The sequence below is a fragment of the Polypterus senegalus genome, chromosome 9 (genome assembly GCF_016835505.1).
Source record: "Polypterus senegalus isolate Bchr_013 chromosome 9, ASM1683550v1, whole genome shotgun sequence".
In the NCBI taxonomy this organism is placed as follows: domain Eukaryota; kingdom Metazoa; phylum Chordata; class Cladistia; order Polypteriformes; family Polypteridae; genus Polypterus; species Polypterus senegalus.
The window spans coordinates 179,405,454-179,426,505 of NC_053162.1; the positions used below are offsets into that span (position 1 = coordinate 179,405,454).

General features: G+C 41.6%; 1 protein-coding gene across 4 annotated transcripts in view; it reads left to right on the forward strand.

Moving 5' to 3' along the window:
* LOC120536074 (rab-like protein 6) overlaps positions 1-21,052 on the forward strand; it is a 126,241-nt gene that overhangs the window by 49,905 nt on the left and 55,284 nt on the right. For all 4 annotated transcript variants that reach the window (XM_039764426.1, XM_039764425.1, XM_039764427.1 and 1 more), the window contains 3 exons: positions 3,027-3,118; positions 3,769-3,909; positions 12,094-12,199. In XM_039764426.1, the coding sequence (XP_039620360.1) occupies positions 3,027-3,118; positions 3,769-3,909; positions 12,094-12,199 (339 nt within the window). The remainder of the gene's footprint in view (positions 1-3,026; positions 3,119-3,768; positions 3,910-12,093; positions 12,200-21,052) is intronic.

Below are 21,052 nucleotides of genomic sequence, written 5' to 3' on the forward strand. Positions count from 1 at the left end.
GTGACAGTGCAATGTATAACTGCCCGTGAGTGAATTTCATTTCTTTCTCTCTAATAAATAAAACGACTTTTTCAAATGTTTGGCTCTGAGCTTTTTTAATTGTCTTTGCAAAAGCTATTCTATCGGGGAAACTGTAAACGTTTTAATACGAATGGCATATAAAGATCTCCTTTGGTGTTTAATGTTATCCATGGAAGATGTACTACATTACCTTTCTTGGTTTCTTCCTTCTTTCTACAGTAATTCAGCCCGTGGAAGACCGGACAGTGTTAACAATTGTAGATATTCTACAGGATATCGGAAGCTGATGTTTTCATCTTCCACACCATCACCTCCAACTGTTTCAGCATAGTCTATTGATACACATTTAATCAATTTGCTGTGTAGCCGATTGACAATTATGCCTTGAATTCGTTTGACTTCATCGTTTCTCTGTGCTAGGATTGCCTGTGTACTTATTTCTTTTGTTGATATCCCTTCGTGATGAAATTCTTCAGTAAGATTTGGACATAATATGCCTTATTTAATTAGGTTTAAATTTTTAATTATTTTGAAATTTATAAGAGCTGAGAGAGCAGGAAGTGGGTCTGTCAAAAGCATTCACACAAATGAGAGGTGAGAGGACCATGGGCGTGTTTGAATATGGTTGCGAGGAGGGCGGGACGTGAAAAAATGTCATGGCATAAGTCTCATTTTGCGGGACTTGAAAAAATCTCTTGGAAAAAGTCTTACCTCGTCCCAGGATTTTTTTAAATAATAGAGAGATAATAGCAGCTAACTACTCCAAACAGTAAATGGTGGAAAGATTCAGGTTTGAACCTGCAAAATCTTGATTTAGAGCCAGCAGTTCTTGCCTATACATCAGCAAAGCAGACATGTCTGTTTTATGTTGATTGATAGTTGAGCTTCGGTTTTTACACGTTGCCAGCAACAAGTAAATTGGACAGTTGCTTTCTCTTTGGTTATATTCTTGAATTAAAGTGCACTTCTTTTGGTATAACTTCTGTGAAAATGTTTATTTGATATTTGGACTTAAGTCTTCACACATTATACACTTCACATTAACATTTTGTCAATTATTAATGTAAAATGAAAAAAGTTTCTGTTTTAGTTGCCTCACATTTCCTGTCATCCTACATTTACCCAGATCATTGTATCTATGGAACACACATGGAATGTTTGTATTCCAAATAAGGATATATTATTTACCCTATACAATTCCAGACACCTCACACCCAGATAAATAGACTTGAGCTCAGTGAAGTTTGCATCGGACTTCAGCTGCCTCAGTAGAGGATGAGTGAGCAGGCTGCTTGTGCTGATTGACACATTTGCAAAATGAAGAGGTGCGAAGGAATTTAAGGTGGCCTGGCATTTCGACTTTTTTCATAGGCCTCAAGGATTCTAGTGTTAATGTGACATCAGTATAAGGATGTAAAGTTGGTTGTTGGACATTCCAGATGATAATGGATATGTGAAGCGCACAGGCATGATCTTGAGTAATGTGAACCACCAGACATTCAAATTCTTAAGCTGGGAAGATGGTTCTGTTGTGAACAATTGTACTGTATCCTGATACTGCAAGTTAACTTCGTTAAATCCAAATATAATAGTAAGGAAATATATAATTATAGTGTAGTTGGTTTTATTCATTTCTTTTTTGCAATGCTGAAGTGAATTTTGTGTTCACACGGGATCAGTGGTGGGGACTGAACCAGCAGCTTTTTGTTTTAAAGTCCAGAACACAGAGTGCACTTGGTCACACTGCCAGCTTACATGTTGTACAGTGTATCCATCAAGTCAATAAGGCCTACGGCTCCAAAATGACGGCGTTTTGTAGAGTAAACTCAATGTCATGTGAAAGTGACTATTAGTCAGAGGGGATGTCAAAGTTGACGACTGCAGGTGCTGACTTTGTGATTCTCAGAAGTTAGACTACACTGTTACAAATTGCAGGGAATGATTAATTAGTTGATTGTGTAGTGACTTTCCAGCACAATGTCACATTTTCAAGTTATTGCCTTCTTGCCCTTTTTTTCTGACTACTAATAACATGCTACTTGACGGAGCCAATGCCCTTGCAATGATTTACAGATATGACGAGTTAAGCCGCAGTCTTGACCATGTTAGCTTTTTTTTTTTTCCCTCATCCTGCCAAACCCAAAACACTGAACTCTATATTCCTCATAGCTGCATTATATGCGACATATGCCACCCATACAACTTAAGACAAAATCATGGGGAAAATTGTAGGCTGTTTGAACTAATTTGCCAAGTATGTCACCCTTCATGACTGGTGGTGACAGGAGCTCACCACAACTGCTGCCGACTTACTAAGATTGTATAAGTGAAGCCCGCAACTGAAAATCTCTGGAAAAGTAGTGTGACATGGCTTTAAATTGTTATTTACATCTGTTACAGACCCTTAGAATAATCAATAATTGTAAGGGCATTCTAAACGGCAGCATCCCCCCCCTTTGAATCAGGCCGTTTTCTTATCCCACAATAGGGAAACTAAAGCCCGTCCAGGTTGCAACTGGTGTAGGGTAGGTCTCTGGTGTCAAGGGGACACCGGTCCATTCCTGAGAATGCATTAAGGTTGATAGCCATTGGATTGTAACAGGCACACTGAGTTAAACAAAACCAACTAAGTAGCCACCTTACCTGGCAAATAGACCAGGGTTCAGTTGCTGAGAGTGTCGGACAGACATCCTGCTATGCCAAAGTGCTGCCACTTAGGGCTTCTCCATCCTGATATAATAAACTGATTCTTCCCATTCCTATATATGCTGTTGGCCTGGATGTTTACTGAATGTTTAGTTTATTATTCACTTAGAAAGAGAAAGAACCTTTGAAATGATGTGTTGACAAGGTGAGATCAAAGAAGAAAGGGAAACTGGTGGAGGGGTAGCTATGTCAGTTGGTAGACAGCCGAGCTGTCAGAGGTGTTTTTGTGCTAGCTTCAGCTACACAGCTTCTCTAATTGGGAATGTCATCTCTCACTTCCCACTCCCTTCATTTCACAGGCAGAAAGCGAGATGGCTCTGGATGCAGAGTTTCTAGATGTCTACAAAAACTGCAACGGAGTAATAATGATGTTCGACATCACCAAACAGTGGTAAGTAAAGTGACATTGTGGAGCGTCTGCTCCAATTTGTGAACTAGCAGCTGTTGACCTAAACATCTTAGTGTCACTTGTTTATTGACTTCAGCAAAAGCATGCACGTGTATGTGTGTGCACGTGCGTGAGAGCGTGTGTGTGTGTGTGTGTGTGTACCCGTCCAGGTGCGCTCCGTCTCTGTCATCTCCACATTGAAGAGCGCCTCTCGTGTCACACCTCTAATGCTTTGTACTAATGAGCTGCTTGGATGATTTATCATCCTCATTTGCAGAACCTTGACTGCATCTCTCGCATGTAACATTTCATTTTTCATGCAGGACTAGACTACTTCTGCCTGTGCTTCTAAATATGGCTAGCAGACCCACATTCCTGTTTCTAGTCTGGGCAAATATTGGGGCAGTAGTGTCCAGCTGCATGGCTCCACGGAGAGACTCCCTTGTGAGAGTGTCTGCTTTTTCCCCACCTTTCCCTCCAACCGTAGCCACTGCTTCATTCTATGAAGAGCATACACTCCTGTCAGGCATTCGTTGACGTTGCCTGAGTAGACGTTCTGTTCCACTAAGTAGGCAATGTTTATTTAAAAATAGTCTGACCTTCATTTCTAGAAACTGATTTGTCTGAGAAAACTCTTTATCTTCTGACTACAGGACATTCAATTATATTCTGCGGGAGCTGCCTAAGGTACCAAATCATGTACCTGTCTGTGTGCTGGGGAACCACCGTGATATGGGGGAGCACCGTGTCATCCTGCCTGATGACATTCGGGACTTTATTGCTGGCTTAAACAGGTAAGTACGTACAGTGCCTATAAAAAGTCTTCATGTTATATTTTATACAACACTGAATCACAATGGATGTTTTAACACTGATTGACAGAAAATGACTCTGGTGGCCTGTAGAGGGCGCTCCTGCTGCCCAAACCCAACACAGACAGATTCAGGACACAAGTTCAATACACACACTTACGCTTTACCCCGTTTCCCACCTGTGTAGCACAGTTCAAGCACAGCAAACACACGTTATTACTCCTTTTCACCTCCAGTCCTCCTCCAGCAAGCTTTGTCCACCTCCTCCCGACTCTTCTGTCAGCACTTCTGGGTGTAGTGAAAGTGCTGCCACAAGGCCTCCACTTTTCCTGAAGTGCCCCCTGGTGGTACCCACGGAACCCAGCAGGGCTGCTCCAAACGCTAACTCCCAAGGAGCCTTGTGGGAGTCTAACCCAGGGAGGCTGTCACCTATTGCATTGGGGGGAGGTAATGCCCTGAATAAGCTCTTCCCTGGTCCTTCCACTGTGGAGGTGTCGTGGCCGTCCTCCACACTCTTTAATGTCAAAGTGGAAAGTGATCTCTGTGAAGTGGTCTGAATTAATTACAAATACTGAATTGATGTAGTCTTGCACCTAGAAGCATCTCAGTTTGAAAATTTGCACTGAAAATCTTGAACTGCTGGTAGTCAGCCTCAGACCCGCAATGTCTGGCTGTGAAGTGGCCCCCTTATAGCAAGAGCTTATTGAAGAACTCTTAGTCTGAGTTGTGCAGAGACCACTTCTGAACACCTGCTTCCTGGTGATGACACCTGAGCTTTCTGTCTGTCAGCCCAAACCTTTTCTGTGCAACACTGTCATTATGCTTCACCTGTCCACAGTGCAAATCCCACCCTTGTCGCCTGTTGAATTGCTATGAACTTGCACCCTGAAACTTCTCAGTTCGAAGGATTGTACTGTGGTAAAGTGTCGGTGCTGATCTACAAACCTGTGTTCTCTCACTAAGAAGCAAGCGATTCACAGTGTGAGCTAAATTGAGAGCAGAGCGCTTCCCTGGTGACGTCTTTCTTTTGTCAACCCCCACCTTCTCTGCCCCTCTATCGGCTTTACATATCTGGACACTGGCATTTTCCTCATTCTTCTGCTCCATTCATGTGCTCTTGGACAGAAGTTAAATCTGAATTGTCGAGTCGGAAATGCCATGTGAACTCTCAATTAACTTAGAAATGCAACTAGGATAATTCTGATTAAACAAAACTACCCAAGTTGTTTTAGTTGTGACGTCATGCTGACCTTTCACCTTAGTGAACTCTGAGAGAGTCCACTCTCGATGAAGATTATCATGTGATTGGATCAGATTATGAATGTGAAGCTACAGGACACGGTGGTCGAGCAATATTCAGCTGTTTTTAATGTACTGAAAAATAAGATGTGTTGATCCCATTCAGGGTAACGCTGTTTTCAGATCAGTTTGAGGAGTTGAAGCTACATAATTAGATTGGATTGTAAGTTGGGAAGAGGTGAAGCTACAGTATCCTGAGAGTGGTTAGCATTGGACTGCATTTACAATGTAGTAAAACATACAAAGGTCAGGTCCCATCTCTATCCATATAAAAATCCAACGTCTGTCCACTTTTCACGAGAGAACTACTTAATGGATGTAGATAGTTCTTTTTTTTTTTTCTTCTTCCTATAATCTGCTTGAACATTCTGGTTGATTTTGCAACCTCTTTCATCACACTAAGTATCATAGTTCGCTTGTGGTACCGATTTTTTTTTTGCGAAAATCCGAGAGAGACGCAGCAGGGCCGAGGGGAGGGAGATGGGGCCCTCCTATTCATGCGTCAACCTCGGGGCGTTTAGCCATCGAACTACTTAACGGTTTTAGATCAGGTTTTTTTCTCTCATCATTCTAAGTATTATAGTTTGCTTGCAGGAGCAATATATTCTCGCTAATCCGAGACAGAGGCTGTGTGCTGAGGAGAGGGAGAAGCATGACATCAGGAGTGGGGAGTCAGATAGGGCCCTCCTCGCTGTCTCGTTTCACTTCTATGTGGGCTGAGCCGCAGGGCACGACTAGTTTAGGATAACTATGGATCCCATTTAGGCAATGCATTGGACTTGGGAAGATGCTACAAGATATTGAGATCTGTGTGAATCAGATTGAAGGAGATTAAACTGCAGGATATAAAGATTTATCAGAAATGGTACTGGTCCTGTTTATGATAGCCATGTGGTTGGATCAGACCTATGGAGGCTACAGGGTCAAATGGATTTGGTGACTGGGGGCTCATTGAAATATAATCTAACAGCATCAAAGTGAATGATATGACACTACAAAATAAATACCTGAGAGGGTGAGATTGTATTGGCCTAACACTCAATTATACACCCGCCTGATGCATAATAGCAGGAAAATGTGAAGTCCCAAGGTAGCGTCTAACCTTTTTCTGCTTGCTGTAATCTAAGATGGTCCAGTCATATTGAGGATAACTATGTGAATGGATCAGGCTTATGGTACAGAGTTTAGCAGTCATTGTGATCAGACCATAGTGGGGTTTCAGGGCAATGAGGGCTGAAATATTTGCACATAAAGAAGTGAAGTTATGAGATACCAAGGCTAGGAAGGATTGCATTGCGTTGAGGTTGGAAATGTAAGTAGGTTAGATCTTCATTCTTTCTTCTTCTTTTGGTTGCTCCCATTTAGGGGTCGCCAGAGTAGATCATCCATCTCCATCTCTCCCTGTCTTTTACATTATTTTCTACCACACTGACTGCCTTCATGTCGTCCCTCACCACATCCATAAACCTTCTCTTTGGCCTTCCTCTTTTCCTTTTGCCTGGTGCTTCTCTCCTCAACATTCTTTTCCCAACGTGCCCCTCATCTCTCCTCTACACGTGCTGAAACCATCTCCACCGAGCCTCTCACACTTGGACACAGAGGATAATAATCTGACAGGGTCACACTCACACAGGATGTGAAGATCTGAGAGGACCAGCAGAGTAATTGCAGAGACTGTCTCTGTAAATCTGAGACCGCACGCACACTACTAAAACCAGCATTTTTAAACATCTCTGTTCATACTTAAGCTACCAAAAATGCATATGATATAGACCAGGAGTTCCCAAACTTTTTTTGCCCGCAGACCCCTTTACCAAAAACCAAATCCATCGACCCCCTAGTCACATGCAACGGTTTTTCATGTCCGCACATGCTTTGATACGTTCGATAAGACGATGCACAGACATGTTTATGCTCCATGTATTTTCATGCATTCTTACGTGTGACTCTTAATGACACATTTTACCTTTTGGTTCGCAAGTTTGGTATGTAATCTATTTTTATCAAAAAAGTGTTTTTTTTTAATTATATTACTTCTTAATTAGGTACCTATTGGAATCATAGATATTTTGAAGTAACAAACAAATATCAGTAGTAAGGGGGTCTATTGTTGTTGTTGTCGACCTCCAAATATTTTTATTTAAACTATCGACCCCTAGAAAGTTCAAATCGACCCCAGGGGGTCAATATCGACCACTTTGGGAACTCTTGATATAGACGTTCACCCTACACAGGGTCTGTATGCATTTGCAGAAAAAAAAAAAAAACCTTGAAGGGGTAGTAATGCCCCCAGCAACAGGACTGTAGTGACTGGTAAGATTGCACTCATGTATGCAGCATTCGAACAGAACACAACGCAGTTTAGATGCATACATGTATGCAATACAACAAGCGCCATGAAAAGCAACTCCTCTGTGTTGGCTATGTTGGAATATGGTTTTCTTCTGTGAGTTTGGGAATGTGACATTGTAATGAGCATTATCCAGTCAGAAGGGCTATGTGATAAAGGCAAACCAATCAGGAGTCTGCGATTTTGAAAATGTGTGTTTTTGTCTATCCACACCCCAATGCTGGGGCTGTGTTTTTCTGAAGTACAGTGGTGTGAAAAACTATTTGCCCCCTTCCTGATTTCTTATTCTTTTGCATGTTTGTCACACAAAATGTTTCTGATCATCAAACACATTTAACCATTAGTCAAATATAACACAAGTAAACACAAAATGCAGTTTTAAAATGATGGTTTTATTATTTAGGGGAAAAAATCCAAACCTACATGGCCCTGTGTGAAAAAGTAATTGCCCCCTGAACCTAATAACTGGTTGGGCCACCCTTAGCAGCAATAACTGCAATCAAGCGTCTGCGATAACTTGCAATGAGTCTTTTACAGCGCTCTGGAGGAATTTTGGCCCACTCATCTTTGCAGAATTGACTAGGCCACTCCAAAGTCTTCATTTTGTTTTTCTTCAGCCATTCAGAGGTGGATTTGCTGCTGTGTTTTGGGTCATTGTCCTGTTGCAGCACCCAAGATCGCTTCAGCTTGAGTTGACGAACAGATGGCCGGACATTCTCCTTCAGGATTTTTGGTAGACAGTAGAATTCATGGTTCCATCTATCACAGCAAGCCTTCCAGGTCCTGAAGCAGCAAAACAAGCCCAGACCATCACACTACCACCACCATATTTTACTGTTGGTATGATGTTCTTTTCTGAAATGCTGTGTTCCTTTTACGCCAGATGTAACGGACATTTGCCTTCCAAAAAGTTCAACTTTTGTCTCATCAGTCCACAAGGTATTTTCCCAAAAGTCTTGGCAATCATTGAGATGTTTCTTAGCAAAATTGAGACGAGCCCTAATGTTCTTTTTGCTTAACAGTGGTTTGCGTCTTGGAAATCTGCCATGCAGGCCGTTTTGCCCAGTCTCTTTCTTATGGTGGAGTCGTGAACACTGACCTTAATTGAGGCAAGTGAGGCCTGCAGTTCTTTAGACGTTGTCCTGGGGTCTTTGTGACCTCTCGGATGAGTCATCTCTGCGCTCTTGGGGTAATTTTGGTCGGCCGGCCACTCCTGGGAAGGTTCACCACTGTTCCATGTTTTTGCCATTTGTGGATAATGGCTCTCACTGTGGTTCGCTGGAGTCCCAAAGCTTTAGAAATGGCTTTATAACCTTTACCAGACTGATAGATCTCAATTACTTCTGTTCTCATTTGTTCCTGAATTTCTTTGGATCTTGGCATGATGTCTAGCTTTTGAGGTGCTTTTGGTCTACTTCTCTGTGTCAGGCAGCTCCTATTGAAGTGATTTCTTGATTGAAACAGGTGTGGCAGTAATCAGGCCTGGGGGTGGCTACGGAAATTGAACTCAGGTGTGATACACCACAGTTAGGTGATTTTTTAACAAGGGGGCAATTCCTTTTTCACACAGGGCCATGTAGGTTTAGATTTTTTTTCTCCCAAAATAATAAAAACCATCATTTAAAAACTACATTTTGTGTTTACTTGTGTTATATTTGACTAATGGTTAAATGCGTTTGATGATCAGAAACATTTTGTGTGACAAACATGCAAAAGAATAAGAAATCAGGAAGGAGGCAAATAGTTTTTCACACCACTGTATATGGTTTCAGAAGTCTCCGTTTTCAGGGATTTAAAATGCTGGGGTTGTGCGGGCAAGAGGCGAAAACAGAAAGTGATTGTGTTTTTAAATGAAAACGTAGTGTGGCCGGGACCTATGATTTGTACTATCTGAGGATAACTGTGTCAAACTTGGTGAGATAAGCCTGCATGTTACCACAGTCCAAAAGAATCTCACTGGCCTAAAGCAGCCCGATAGATCTAGACAAGGAGAGGTGAGGGCAGTAAGATAATAGGATAAGACCTAATCAAAATGCAGGAATGAAATGTGGATAACTTTGTGATTCTGATCCTGACTTCTTCAAATAAATCTGAAAGATTGTAATTGGAGACATCAAACCATATTAGGACTAAGGAACTCGTGTGGGAATTGATGAGGTTCAAATCAAATTGAAAAAGATTTAGGAAACTGTGTTCACCACACGGAAATCAGATCAAATTAAGGATAACTGTGTAATTAGATAAAGCTTCGTAATAGTGAAATGAGGAGCATCAGAGCACACTAGATGCCAGTGACTACATACTGAACTCTGTGAGCGTAAAAAGATGATAGTCAAATCTAGAGTGGATTTTGTTGACTAACATGAACAAATCCTGACAATAATAAAATCTTGTTAATGGTATAATTATGTTAATGGGATTGTCTTATGGAGGTGAAACTGGCCATTCTGGAGGTTTGAGTATGTTAGGGTTCCAATGACATAAAGCAGCATATGCATTTAGATAGAAGATACATTGGTCTCATCAAACTTCAAGTCTTTGTGGTCAATAGAGCCTCTGATCGGGGCTTTCGAGAGTGAGCACAGCCATTAGCAGTGTGTCTGTCTGCGGAGAGAGTGTCGACCTTGTTGAGAAGTTTACTTACCTCTGCAGTGACATTCATGTCTCTGGTGACTCTTTCTGTGAAGTCAGTAGATGGATTGGGAGAGCATGGGGAGTCATGAGGTTGCTGGAAAGGGGTGTGTGTGGCTCCCAATATCTCTCAAAAAGGACGAAGGTCCAAGTCTTTAGAGTCCTGGTGCTTCCAATCTTGCTATATGGTTCGAGATATGGATGCTATCCAGTAACCTGAGACAAAGACTGGTCTCCTTTGGTACAGTTGTCACTTTGGAGAATCCTTGGGTACAACTGGTTTGACTTTGTGTTGCTCATGGAGTCCCAAATGAGGCACATCACCTGCATTGAGGGGGAACGTCACTTATGACACTACGGCCATGTGGAGTGATTCCCGAGGGTGATCTGGCTCGCAGGATCCTCATTGTTGGGGACCCGAGTGGCTGGACCAGGCCAAGGGGACACTTGCATAACACCTGGCTGGTCATTTCCGGAGGGTGGGACTTTACTGCGTGTCTGCCCTCGGGGTTTGCCTACCAGGATCCCAAGCTGTTTTATCGTGTGGTGAGTGCAGCAACATGCGGTACCAGTGCATGCTCCCCAACCTGACCTGACCAAATTGAAGTGAATAACATGAAGCTGCAAGATACCAAGACCTGAAAGGATCAGGCGGACTCGTGCTATGAAGGAGTCACATAACCCTAGTCGAGCCTAATAAGGTCAAGGCACAAAACAACAATGTGACATGAACTGAGTTCAAAGAGATAAAGCACCATGACTGGAAAGAATGATATGTGATACTGCAGAATAAAGACATATGATAGGAGCAAACAACAGAGAGGATAGAGGATAATACATTGGCTTCTGACTGGATCAGATAGAAGGATCTAAAATAGCAGGTTACAAGGGATCTGACAGAGGCAGCACGCTGGTATCAAATAGGGTCAAAGCCTGTGAAGGGACATGTGAGGTGGTTCTGGCATAAGGAGGGGAAGCTGCAGGGAGCTGAGTTTTGAGATGGCCAGATGGAAGGAGGTTAATTTGGAGGATACAGGGGATCTGACAGGGTCAGGGTGCTAATTAAATTAAATCAGACGTAGGAAGATGAAGCAGCTATACTGGTATGAGAGGGTCAGGAGTAAAAGTGGAATATCTAAGAGATCTAATAGGGCCAGGTTTCTGAAACCTTAAGAGGGTTTGATCCTATTAAGAGCAATAGTCCAACTGAATCACACTTAAAATAGTTGAAGCTTCAAGATCTAAGAGGATCTTAAACAGAAAGGGGTAAAGCTGTAGGTTATGAATTTCTGGTCAGGCTGAACTTCATTGAGCACTGAAGTCTTAGAGTATAGCTTCCAAAAACTGGTCTGATGCACTTGTATTTCTTTTGGTAGCAGAATGAAGAGGCTGTAAGTTAACTTTCAGAATCTTTTATTAAGTTCTTGATTTAAGGGAAAAAGTTAAACTGTATAGAGGTATTGTTGCAGTATGGATATTACTTACCCGGAGACCACAAAACGTTCATTTCCCTTCCCTAACCCTTGCTAAATCTGATCTGGTTGGTAAGGTTTCTGTTCTCATTCTTACACTGGTTAGTCTGTTTGAACACATTTACTTCAACACTGATTTAGCAATTTAGAGCCACCAGTGAAACTAATGCGTCTTAGGGATGAGGGAGGAAACGGTAGTATGTGGGTGGGGGCGGGGGATCAGGGGAATGTTCAACAGGAACACTGGGTGAACATGCAAACTCCACACAGTCAGTGTACAGGATGTGATTCAGATTAAGGGGCTATAGCACCATGGCCGTTCTCCAGTACACGTAAATGCAAAATTTGATGCGTTCTAATCTGAGCCTCTCTATTTTCTGTTCCGACTTATTATTTCTTTTTATTTTTTTGCAGACCACTTGGTTCATCCTATATTCACTATGCTGAATCTTCCATGAAGAATGGCTTTGGCTTGAAATATTTGCACAGATTTTTTAATATTCCATTTCTGCAGCTACAGGTGAGGCACCACTACTTGGTTTTCTTCATGTTTGGGGTGGATATGTTGCACATAGAAGGCCTCGGAGTATGTTAATCCCTGTGACTCTCCACAACTTGAATTTTTAATAGTGTTTGGTTAAATTATTCATTGGGGTTGGAGATGCTGCAGTTATCCTTTTTGAGCTTCTTCAGGGAGCCTGCTATCCATTTCCTTCACTAGGCTGCATTTTCCTTTAACTGAATTATGTCCCTCAGTCCCATTAGAACCTTACCTTTACGTGATTGGCCTAATTTCTAGTGTGAATGTCTAAGCTTTCAGCAGCAGTGTGCTTTGGGTCAGTCTTGTGTAGGGTGAGCTTTCTTAGAGTTCTGAACTATGCCGCACAATGGCAAGCTTTGACAGTGCAGTTCAGAAAATGGATTGGTGGGGGTGGTTTTCCCAAATTTAAACCTTAAAAATTTCCTGGGTTCAAATTTTTAATGCGGTAATCTCATAATGCATGACAGCTGTGGTTGCAAGAACAAGCTTTAAGGGAGGTATCAACAGTGGACGGGACATCAATATTCACAAGGCAGAGTATTCATTGAATTTAACTTTACTGCTAGGCAACAAAATTGGTAGGATCTTCTCTTGGTGTTAAATCCATACACATAATAAGGTAAATACATTTGTAGCGGACTAAAAAACCCAGCTAAGATTCACACTGCCTATGACGGCGATTTATTTATTTTTTTTTGGTGGGGATCCCAGGAACGCACCCAGCCTTGGGCCGACTTATACACATTCCTTCACAGAGACAAAAAAACAACTGGTAATAAAACAGAAATTGAAGAATGTATTAAGCAATAATAAACGAAATATTGCTACACAAACTAAACAGTCCCACCCCAGTTTCCTTTTCAGCAATATACAATAAACGCAAATTCAGCAATAACTAACAAAAAACACTCGCAATGAAGTCCTTAAAAACGGCAACCAATGTATGAAATGATGGAGAGAGAGAGTCCAGAGACCAGCTCGCTGTATGTGAATGTAAAGACAGTCCTACCAGTATTTCCTGAAGATGACGAATGATGGGATCAGGAGCGCTCCGTTCTTCGAAGGTCGACACAGTGTCCAAATCAGTCCTCACGCAGCAGGCAGACACCAGACAGTCCATACACATGAATCTATATATATAATTCACTAAGGCAAGACACCCATGGAAAGCACGCCGGAAGGGGCGTGGATTCACTAAGCCGCCAACAAGTAAGACACCTATGGCGCACACAGGAAGGACCCACCCCAGAGGTGAATCGCCATATGCAGCTTGTAAAACGGTTTGCGAGGGGTATCCCATTAGATCCTTAAAACAATCCTTTACAACTGAGGTTAAAACACAATGAACAACAACAACAACAACATTTATTTCTATAGCACATTTTCATACAAACAGTAGCTCAAAGTGCTTTACATATTAAAGAATAGAAAAATGAAAGACACAATTATAAAACAAAATAAATCAACATTAATTAACATCGAATAAGAGTAAGGTTCAATGGCCAGGGGGGACAGAAAAACAAAAACTCCAGACGGCTGGAGAAAAAATAAAATCTGTAGGGATTCCAGACCATGAGACCGCCCAGTCCCCTCTGGGCATTCTACCTAACATAAATGAAACAGTCCTCTTTGGATTTAGGATTCTCACAATGCTTTATTAAGAGGAAGGGCTTGAGTGATGATGATGGTCACGTAGACTTCTGCCTTTTAATCCGTCCATCATTGTTGGAGCATCATGAAGCTTTGAGTAGGTGGTGGTGGCGCAGGCCACCACCACAAAAAACCGGAAAAAGAAACAGAAAAGAGAGTAGGGGTCAGTACCGATTTTAGAGCCACCATGAATAGTTATTTTGAGGAAATTTAACATATAGAGTATCAGGATTAAGTTAAATTAAGATTAAAATGAAGTTATAAAAAACTTACAAGTTACAATGAAGTAAGCAGTCTTTAAAAAACGAGTTTTCGGTTACGACGCACGACCGCGTGCACCATAGCAAACTGTTTTACACGCTACATACAGCAATTCGCATCCGCGACAAACATGCGTCTTCTAAGATGCTCCTGCAGGAACACGGAAAGTCTACGTGAGTCACAGGTGCATCTGGACTGTGCAAAGACGACAACGACTCAAGTGACGAGTTGGAGGTGGGCATATGAGTGATGGCGGTCCGCCAGTTTTCAGTCACGGACAATTGTGTGTTGGTTCGTTCGGTGCATTGTTACAATGTTGCTTTTCTTGCTGATTTATTACATTACCGATTTTTCAAATGTTAATTTTCTCCCTGTGCTTAAAAATCATTAAAAAACTGGCCTGATTATGCGGCGTATGGTACGCCGTGGGTTGGTTAATAGGAGATAATCCAAGACAAAACAAGAATCCACAGGAATTGAATGAGAAGACCGAAACAGATGGGGTACTCCAGACACGAAAACAACAAAACACTCCCCCCGTATAACTGGCCTCCTTTTAAATCCCGCGCTGGCCTCCTTGTCCCCAGCAGCCCTTGCGCCCTCAGCAGCTAACCAATCAGAGCCCCTGCAGGGACTGCTGCAAGTTAAAGTTTTCACTCCCCAGTAGCACTGCTATACATTTAAGAGCACAATGTACAATACATGACATCATCCCATCATTATATACCAATGGTTATTTTTCTTAATTTTCCCTTCTTTGTTTGTTCGTGACCCACAATCGCCTTGGAGCGTCACAATTCCCCATGAGAAATTGGCGCTGATTGCTGTCCAAAGGGAGGTTGGTTCCCTGTGAGAATTTCAGACAGTGGTCATAGCAGAGCAATGATGTTGACTTAAGGCATTCCACAAACCATCAGCGACCCTTTTCCCCTTGTGATTTCACAACTCGTGGAGACCAAACTTGAGAACCAAAATCAATCAATCAATCAACATTTATTTATATAGCACATATTCATACAAAAAAATGTAGCTCAAAGTGCTTTACAAAATGAATAGAGAAATAGAAGACACAATAAAAGATAAACATAAGTCAACATTAATTAACATAGAATAAGAGTAAGGTCCGATGGCCAGGGTGGACAGAAAAAACAAAAAAACTCCAAAGGCTGGAGAAAAAAAATAAAATCTGTAGGGGTTCCAGACCAAGAGACCGCCCAGTCCCCTCTCGCCAATCTACCTAACATAAGTCAAACAGTCCTCTTTGTATTTAGGGTTTTCATGGAAGAACCTGATGATGATGGTCACGTAGACTTCTGGCTTTCAGTCCATCAATGTTGGTGCATCATGATGCTTTGAGTAGGTGGTGGTGGCGCAGGCCGCCACCACAAAGAAACCGGAAAAAGAAACAGAAGAGAGAGTAGGGGTCAGTATGGATTTTGGAGCCACTGTGAATAATTATTATGAAGAATTGAACATACAGAGTGTCAGTATTAAGTTAAAGTGAAGTTATAAAAAGGCCATGTTAAAGTAATGTGTTTTCAGCAGTGTTTTAAAGTGCTCTACTGTATTAGCCTGGCAAATTCCTATTGGCAGGCTATTCCAGATTTTTGGGTGCATAACAGCAGAAGGCCGCCTCACCACTTCTTTTAAGTTTTGCTTTTGGAATTATAAGGAGACACTCATTTGAGGATCTAAGGTTACGATTTGGAATATAAGGTGTCAGACATTCCGATGTATAAGATGGAGCGAGATTATTTAAGGCTTTATAAACCATAAGCAGTATTTTAAAGTCAAACCTGAATGACACAGGCAACCAGTGTAGTGACATCAAAACTGGAGAAATGTGTTCAGATTTTCTTTTCCCAGTTAGATTTAAATTAGTTAAATGCGTCAGGACCCACAGTTTAAGAAGCACTTGTTATATACAGTCATAGAAAATAATAACATATTGCACACATATTTAAAACCATTTCATAATGTAGAATTCCACTCAGATATTAACATAATAAATATATCATGTTAGTCTTTATATAGTACAAATAATTTTGGTGATGATGAAGAGATAGACATAATCAGACTGGGCTTAACCAGAGTGACGGCAGTGTTCTTGCTTTTAGTGACCAGTACCTTTTCTGTGACGATAACAAATAAAATAGCTGGATACCCAGGTGAGTGTGGTAGTGTTACAGGCTCACAATCCTTTTTGCTGACCAGTGACCCGCTATGGTTTGTTTTGAGTGACCAGATGCAGTGTCTTACTAGAGAGTAATGGAGAAAGAGAGGATACTAACAGTGAAAGTACCAGCACTGAATGGGACACATTAAACATTTTAAGTGGATGGAGAAAAATCGTTGGTGTGCTGATAACAGATATGATGTTTTCATCCCAGTTTAAACTGTTGATAGTGACACCATGTTTAAGTAGGAAAGTGGGGTTTGCTTGAGATGCAGTCATTGGTGGAGTCTGGAAAAGAAAGAGGAGAGGAGACAGAACATACCCCATAGTGGACCTTGTGCTCAGGGTCAGAGCCACTGGACAATATTTGCTCAACTTTGCTGACTGTCATCTGCCCCTTAGAACGTCAGACATTCAGAGACATTTGGCACCGTCCCAAGTTCATGCTGAGAAATTACCCAAGGTATGATTGTGAGTTTTTTAGTTTTGCATTTAACACAAATAAAACCTGGCATAAGTAGCTGGGGAGTCTAAATGCTACACTACATCCTTAATCGACCTGTTCGACATCTAAGCAAACTGTAGTATCCCAAGGAGAGAATTTGTGCCAGATGTGGTATACTGAAGAATCGGACAATCAAATGCCTTCATCATTACAGATGTCAGTGTCACTGGTCTGTAATCATTTTCTAAATATTTTGCTTCTTGGTCATAGGGATTAGGGTAGGAGATCTTTCAGTTATCCTTTATGAGCTTCTTTAGGGAACTTGTATTCCGGTGAAGGAAATGGATAACATTTTCCTTTAATCTGATTTTACCCTTCTACCCCTTTAGTACCCTCAGCTTTTTTTCCTCTTTAATTAGCCTAATTTTTAATGTAAAAATCTGACCTAAAACTATATATAGTCAAAGTAAAAAATATGTGATTTATGTCTAATTCAAATATAAAACATGGTAGTATCTTCATGTCAAGTCACAATAATGAACAAACACAGTCTCCTATAAACAAAGATACACAGATTTTCAGAGAATTTTTGATCATATTGAATAAATCGTTCAAACTGTGAAACTGAAGGTTGGTAAAGTAAGTGAACCCTAAGCTAATGACTTTTTAAAAAGCTCATTGCAGTCAGAATTTCGCACACCTGGAGTCCATTTAATGAAACGAGTTCAGAGGTGTGGCCCAGAATTACTTTGATTGATCAAAAACACTATAAAGTTTGAGCTTTTGACCAGAAGCATATCCAGATGGGAATCATGCCTCGCACAAAAGAGCTGTCTGAAGAGCTACGATGGAGAATTGTTTATCTACATGAGGCTGGAAAGGGTAACAAAGTCATCTCAGAGATTTGAGATATTCATCAGTCTACTGTTAGGCAAGTTGTCTATAAATGGAGACCATTTGGTATTGTGGCTACTCTGCCTAGAAGCGGGCGCCCTGCCAAGATGACCCCAAGAGCACAACGCAAAGTCAGCAATGAGGTAAAGAAGAACCCTAGAGTGACCGCAAAGGACTTGAAGAAGTTATTAGAACTGGCTAACATCTCTGTTTAAGAGTCAACTATATACAAAACATTGAACAAGAAAGGAGTCCATGGCAGGACACCACTGCTATCAAAAAAGAACATTGCTGAATGCCTGAAGTTTGCGAAAGAGCACTTGGACACTCCACAACATCCATCCATCCATCATCCAACCCACTATATCCTAACTACAGGGTCACAGGGGTCTGCTGGAGCCAATCCCAGCCAACACAGGGCGCAAGGCAGGAAACAAACCCCAGGCAGGGCGCACACACACACTCACTCATACACCAAGCACACACTTGGGACAATTTTAGAATCGCCAATGCACCTAACCTGCATGTCTTTAGACTCCCCTGGAGGAAACCCATGCAGACACTGGGAGAACAAACTCCACGCAGGGAGGAACCGGGAAGCGAACTCGCGTCTCCTAACTGCGAGACAGCAGCGCTACCCACCGTGCTGCCCCACTCCACAACAGTATTGGGAAAATGTTTTGTGGAGCGATGAAACCAAAATGTAACTATTTGGGAGGAACAAGCAGAACTTCATTTGGCGTAAAAAAGGGCACCGTATATCAACATCAAAACATCCTCCCTACACTAAAGTATGGTGGAGGGAACATCAGGATTTGGGCCTGCTTTGCTGCATCAGGGCCTGGACAGCCTGCCATCATTGAAGGGAAAATGAATTCACAAGTTTATCAACAAATAACGTGAGGGCGTCTGTCCGTCAACTTAAGCTCAGAAGAGGCTGGGTGATGCAACAGGACATTGAGCCCAAACATCACAGCAAATCCACAGCACAATGACTTTAGAAGAACAAACTGCGCCTTTTGGAGTGGCCCAGTCAGAACCCAGACCTCAGTCCTACTGAGATGATGTGGAATGACTTGAAGAGAGCCATACACAGAAGACAACCAAAGAATATGGATGAGTTAAGGCAGTTCTGCAGGGAAGAATGGGCTAAAATTCCCCTCGCACGATGTGCAGGTCTGATCTGCAGTTACAGGAAGCACCTGGTTGAGGTCACTGCTGCCAGAGAAGGGTCAGCCAGTTATCAAACTCCAAGGTTCACTTACTTTTTCCACTACCACTGTGAACGTTGAATGCGTTTGTAAAATAAAGACATGAAAGAGTAGAATTTTTTGTGCGTCATTGTGTACATCAGTACCTGTGACTCAGATGACCAATTCATGCAGTAAACCAGATAATTCCAAAGGGTTCACATACTTTTTAGTTTGACTGTAAGACAAACGAAAGCAAAAATATCACCTGCAAGGCCCCACCTCATTGCTGCATTTTCTAACACCACCATGAAGATTTCACCTGCCATTCCCCCACTCCAAGAGATACGTGTTATGTATGCTCATGTTGCTGCCCTAAGCAGTAGTATAGCATTTCCCAACCTGTGGGACGAATGCCCCCCACCATGAAGATTGTGTGTAATTCACCAAAGTAGAAATGTATTGACAGTAGCAGTTGTTACATTTAATGCTGTGACACTGTGTGTGGTGGTCATGTTAATACGCCAAGTGGGACAACCCCAAGGGGGAAGGTGGGTGACACACACACACTTGTATGTGAAACTCTGGGTTGTGACACCACAAAGGTTGGAAAACACTGCTCTAGTAATATCAGACTATTAAAGTGTCTTCTTGTGGTTTCCCACTGGAGCGGCAAGTGTGACATATTCGAACAGGTGTCGACAGGTAGCAAGCACCCTGGGGAGTGCTGCTGCCGTGGACCCTCTGGTGACTCTTGTGTGCTTTAATCAAAGCTGCTGGCATGAGAGAGAAATTCATTCTACCACATTTGATTCGTGCCTGGGCTCAGACTCCAAGGTAATTTGCTGAAGTGACTGGCTGTGAGCTGATGAGTCAATCAGCCCTGTCCGTCTGCAGCGACAGCAGTAAGCAGAAAAGAAGCCATCAGTACAGCATCCTGAGCCAGAGAAAAAATTTAATTACTCCTCTCCCTCATATTGAATTAAGAAGCAAAGCCAGTGGAGCGTTTTTATGAGCTCTTTTAAGCTTTAGGCCTGGGTGATGGCAAAAGGTTTGTACGTGATGTGCCGGCATCTTATCAGACCACAAAGGTGCTGTATAATATATTAATTGAGATTTCTATTATACCATCCATCTAATGTATGAAGTAATGATTTCCTGGACTATAAATTGCTAAATTCTAATGAGACTATTGAGTGCCTAGTGCTGCTCTTTTTGAGGAGACGAAATTAAATATAATTTATTGAATAAATTAAATCTTGGGGTCATGTGAGTGTATATCATATAGTGGCAGACACATGCCCGAAGATGTAAAATGCATCACTTACATTCGTTTTGCCAAAGGTAAGCAGAGCCTTGAGGGAATAGGAAACTAGACGGGTGTTTTGCCATCCCAATCCCAGAGGACCCCTAAGGCTACAGGTGTTTGTTTCTGCCAGTTTCACAATAGGTCACCCATTTTTACCTCGAGTTGATCTCATTGTTTAAATCCGTGAAAGGTAACCTTTTTCGAGTTGTGGCGCACTAAAGCCTAGAAATTTTCTTTCGCGGCGCACCTGAGGGACTGCCCATAAATAAAGTCGTGATGACACAATCTATTGACAATTGCCAATAAAAACAGTTAATTTTACAAGTTTGAAAGACATTTTATTAATAAAGGAATCAAAGAATAAATCTTAAATTTAATTAATGTGAACGTTGAGATTGTTTTTCAGCACATATGAGATTGATGCGAGGATCAATTTTTGAAAGACAGACGCGCATTTCCTTGTCGATCATTTGAAGTCTCTCGTGTTTCTTAGACTTAATTTCCGTAAGTGTTCCGTTATCTGTTTTTCCAACATAAAATATTTTTTTTAAACATTATCTTTTTAATCAACCAAAAGTTCAAAAACACTAGCAATTTTTTATATTTTACAAACATTTTCGCGGCGCCCCTAGAAAATTCTACGGCGCAGCGGTTGCCCAACATTGGTTTAAATGGATGTTTGTTTTTTTTTTTTCTCCAAGTTATTCTGCATTTATAAAAGAACTAGGGTGTGAGATTTACATTCAGATTTACTCTTTTTGTCGTAGTTAAGTCACTTTCATCATTTTCTTATTACTTTACCTTTTTAGTTATTTTGCTCCCTTAATGGTGTTCTAATAATGACGCTTAACAATGAGTTTAGTACAAATGGGTGCAAGTGACAAAGAATGATGAAATGCTTGAAACC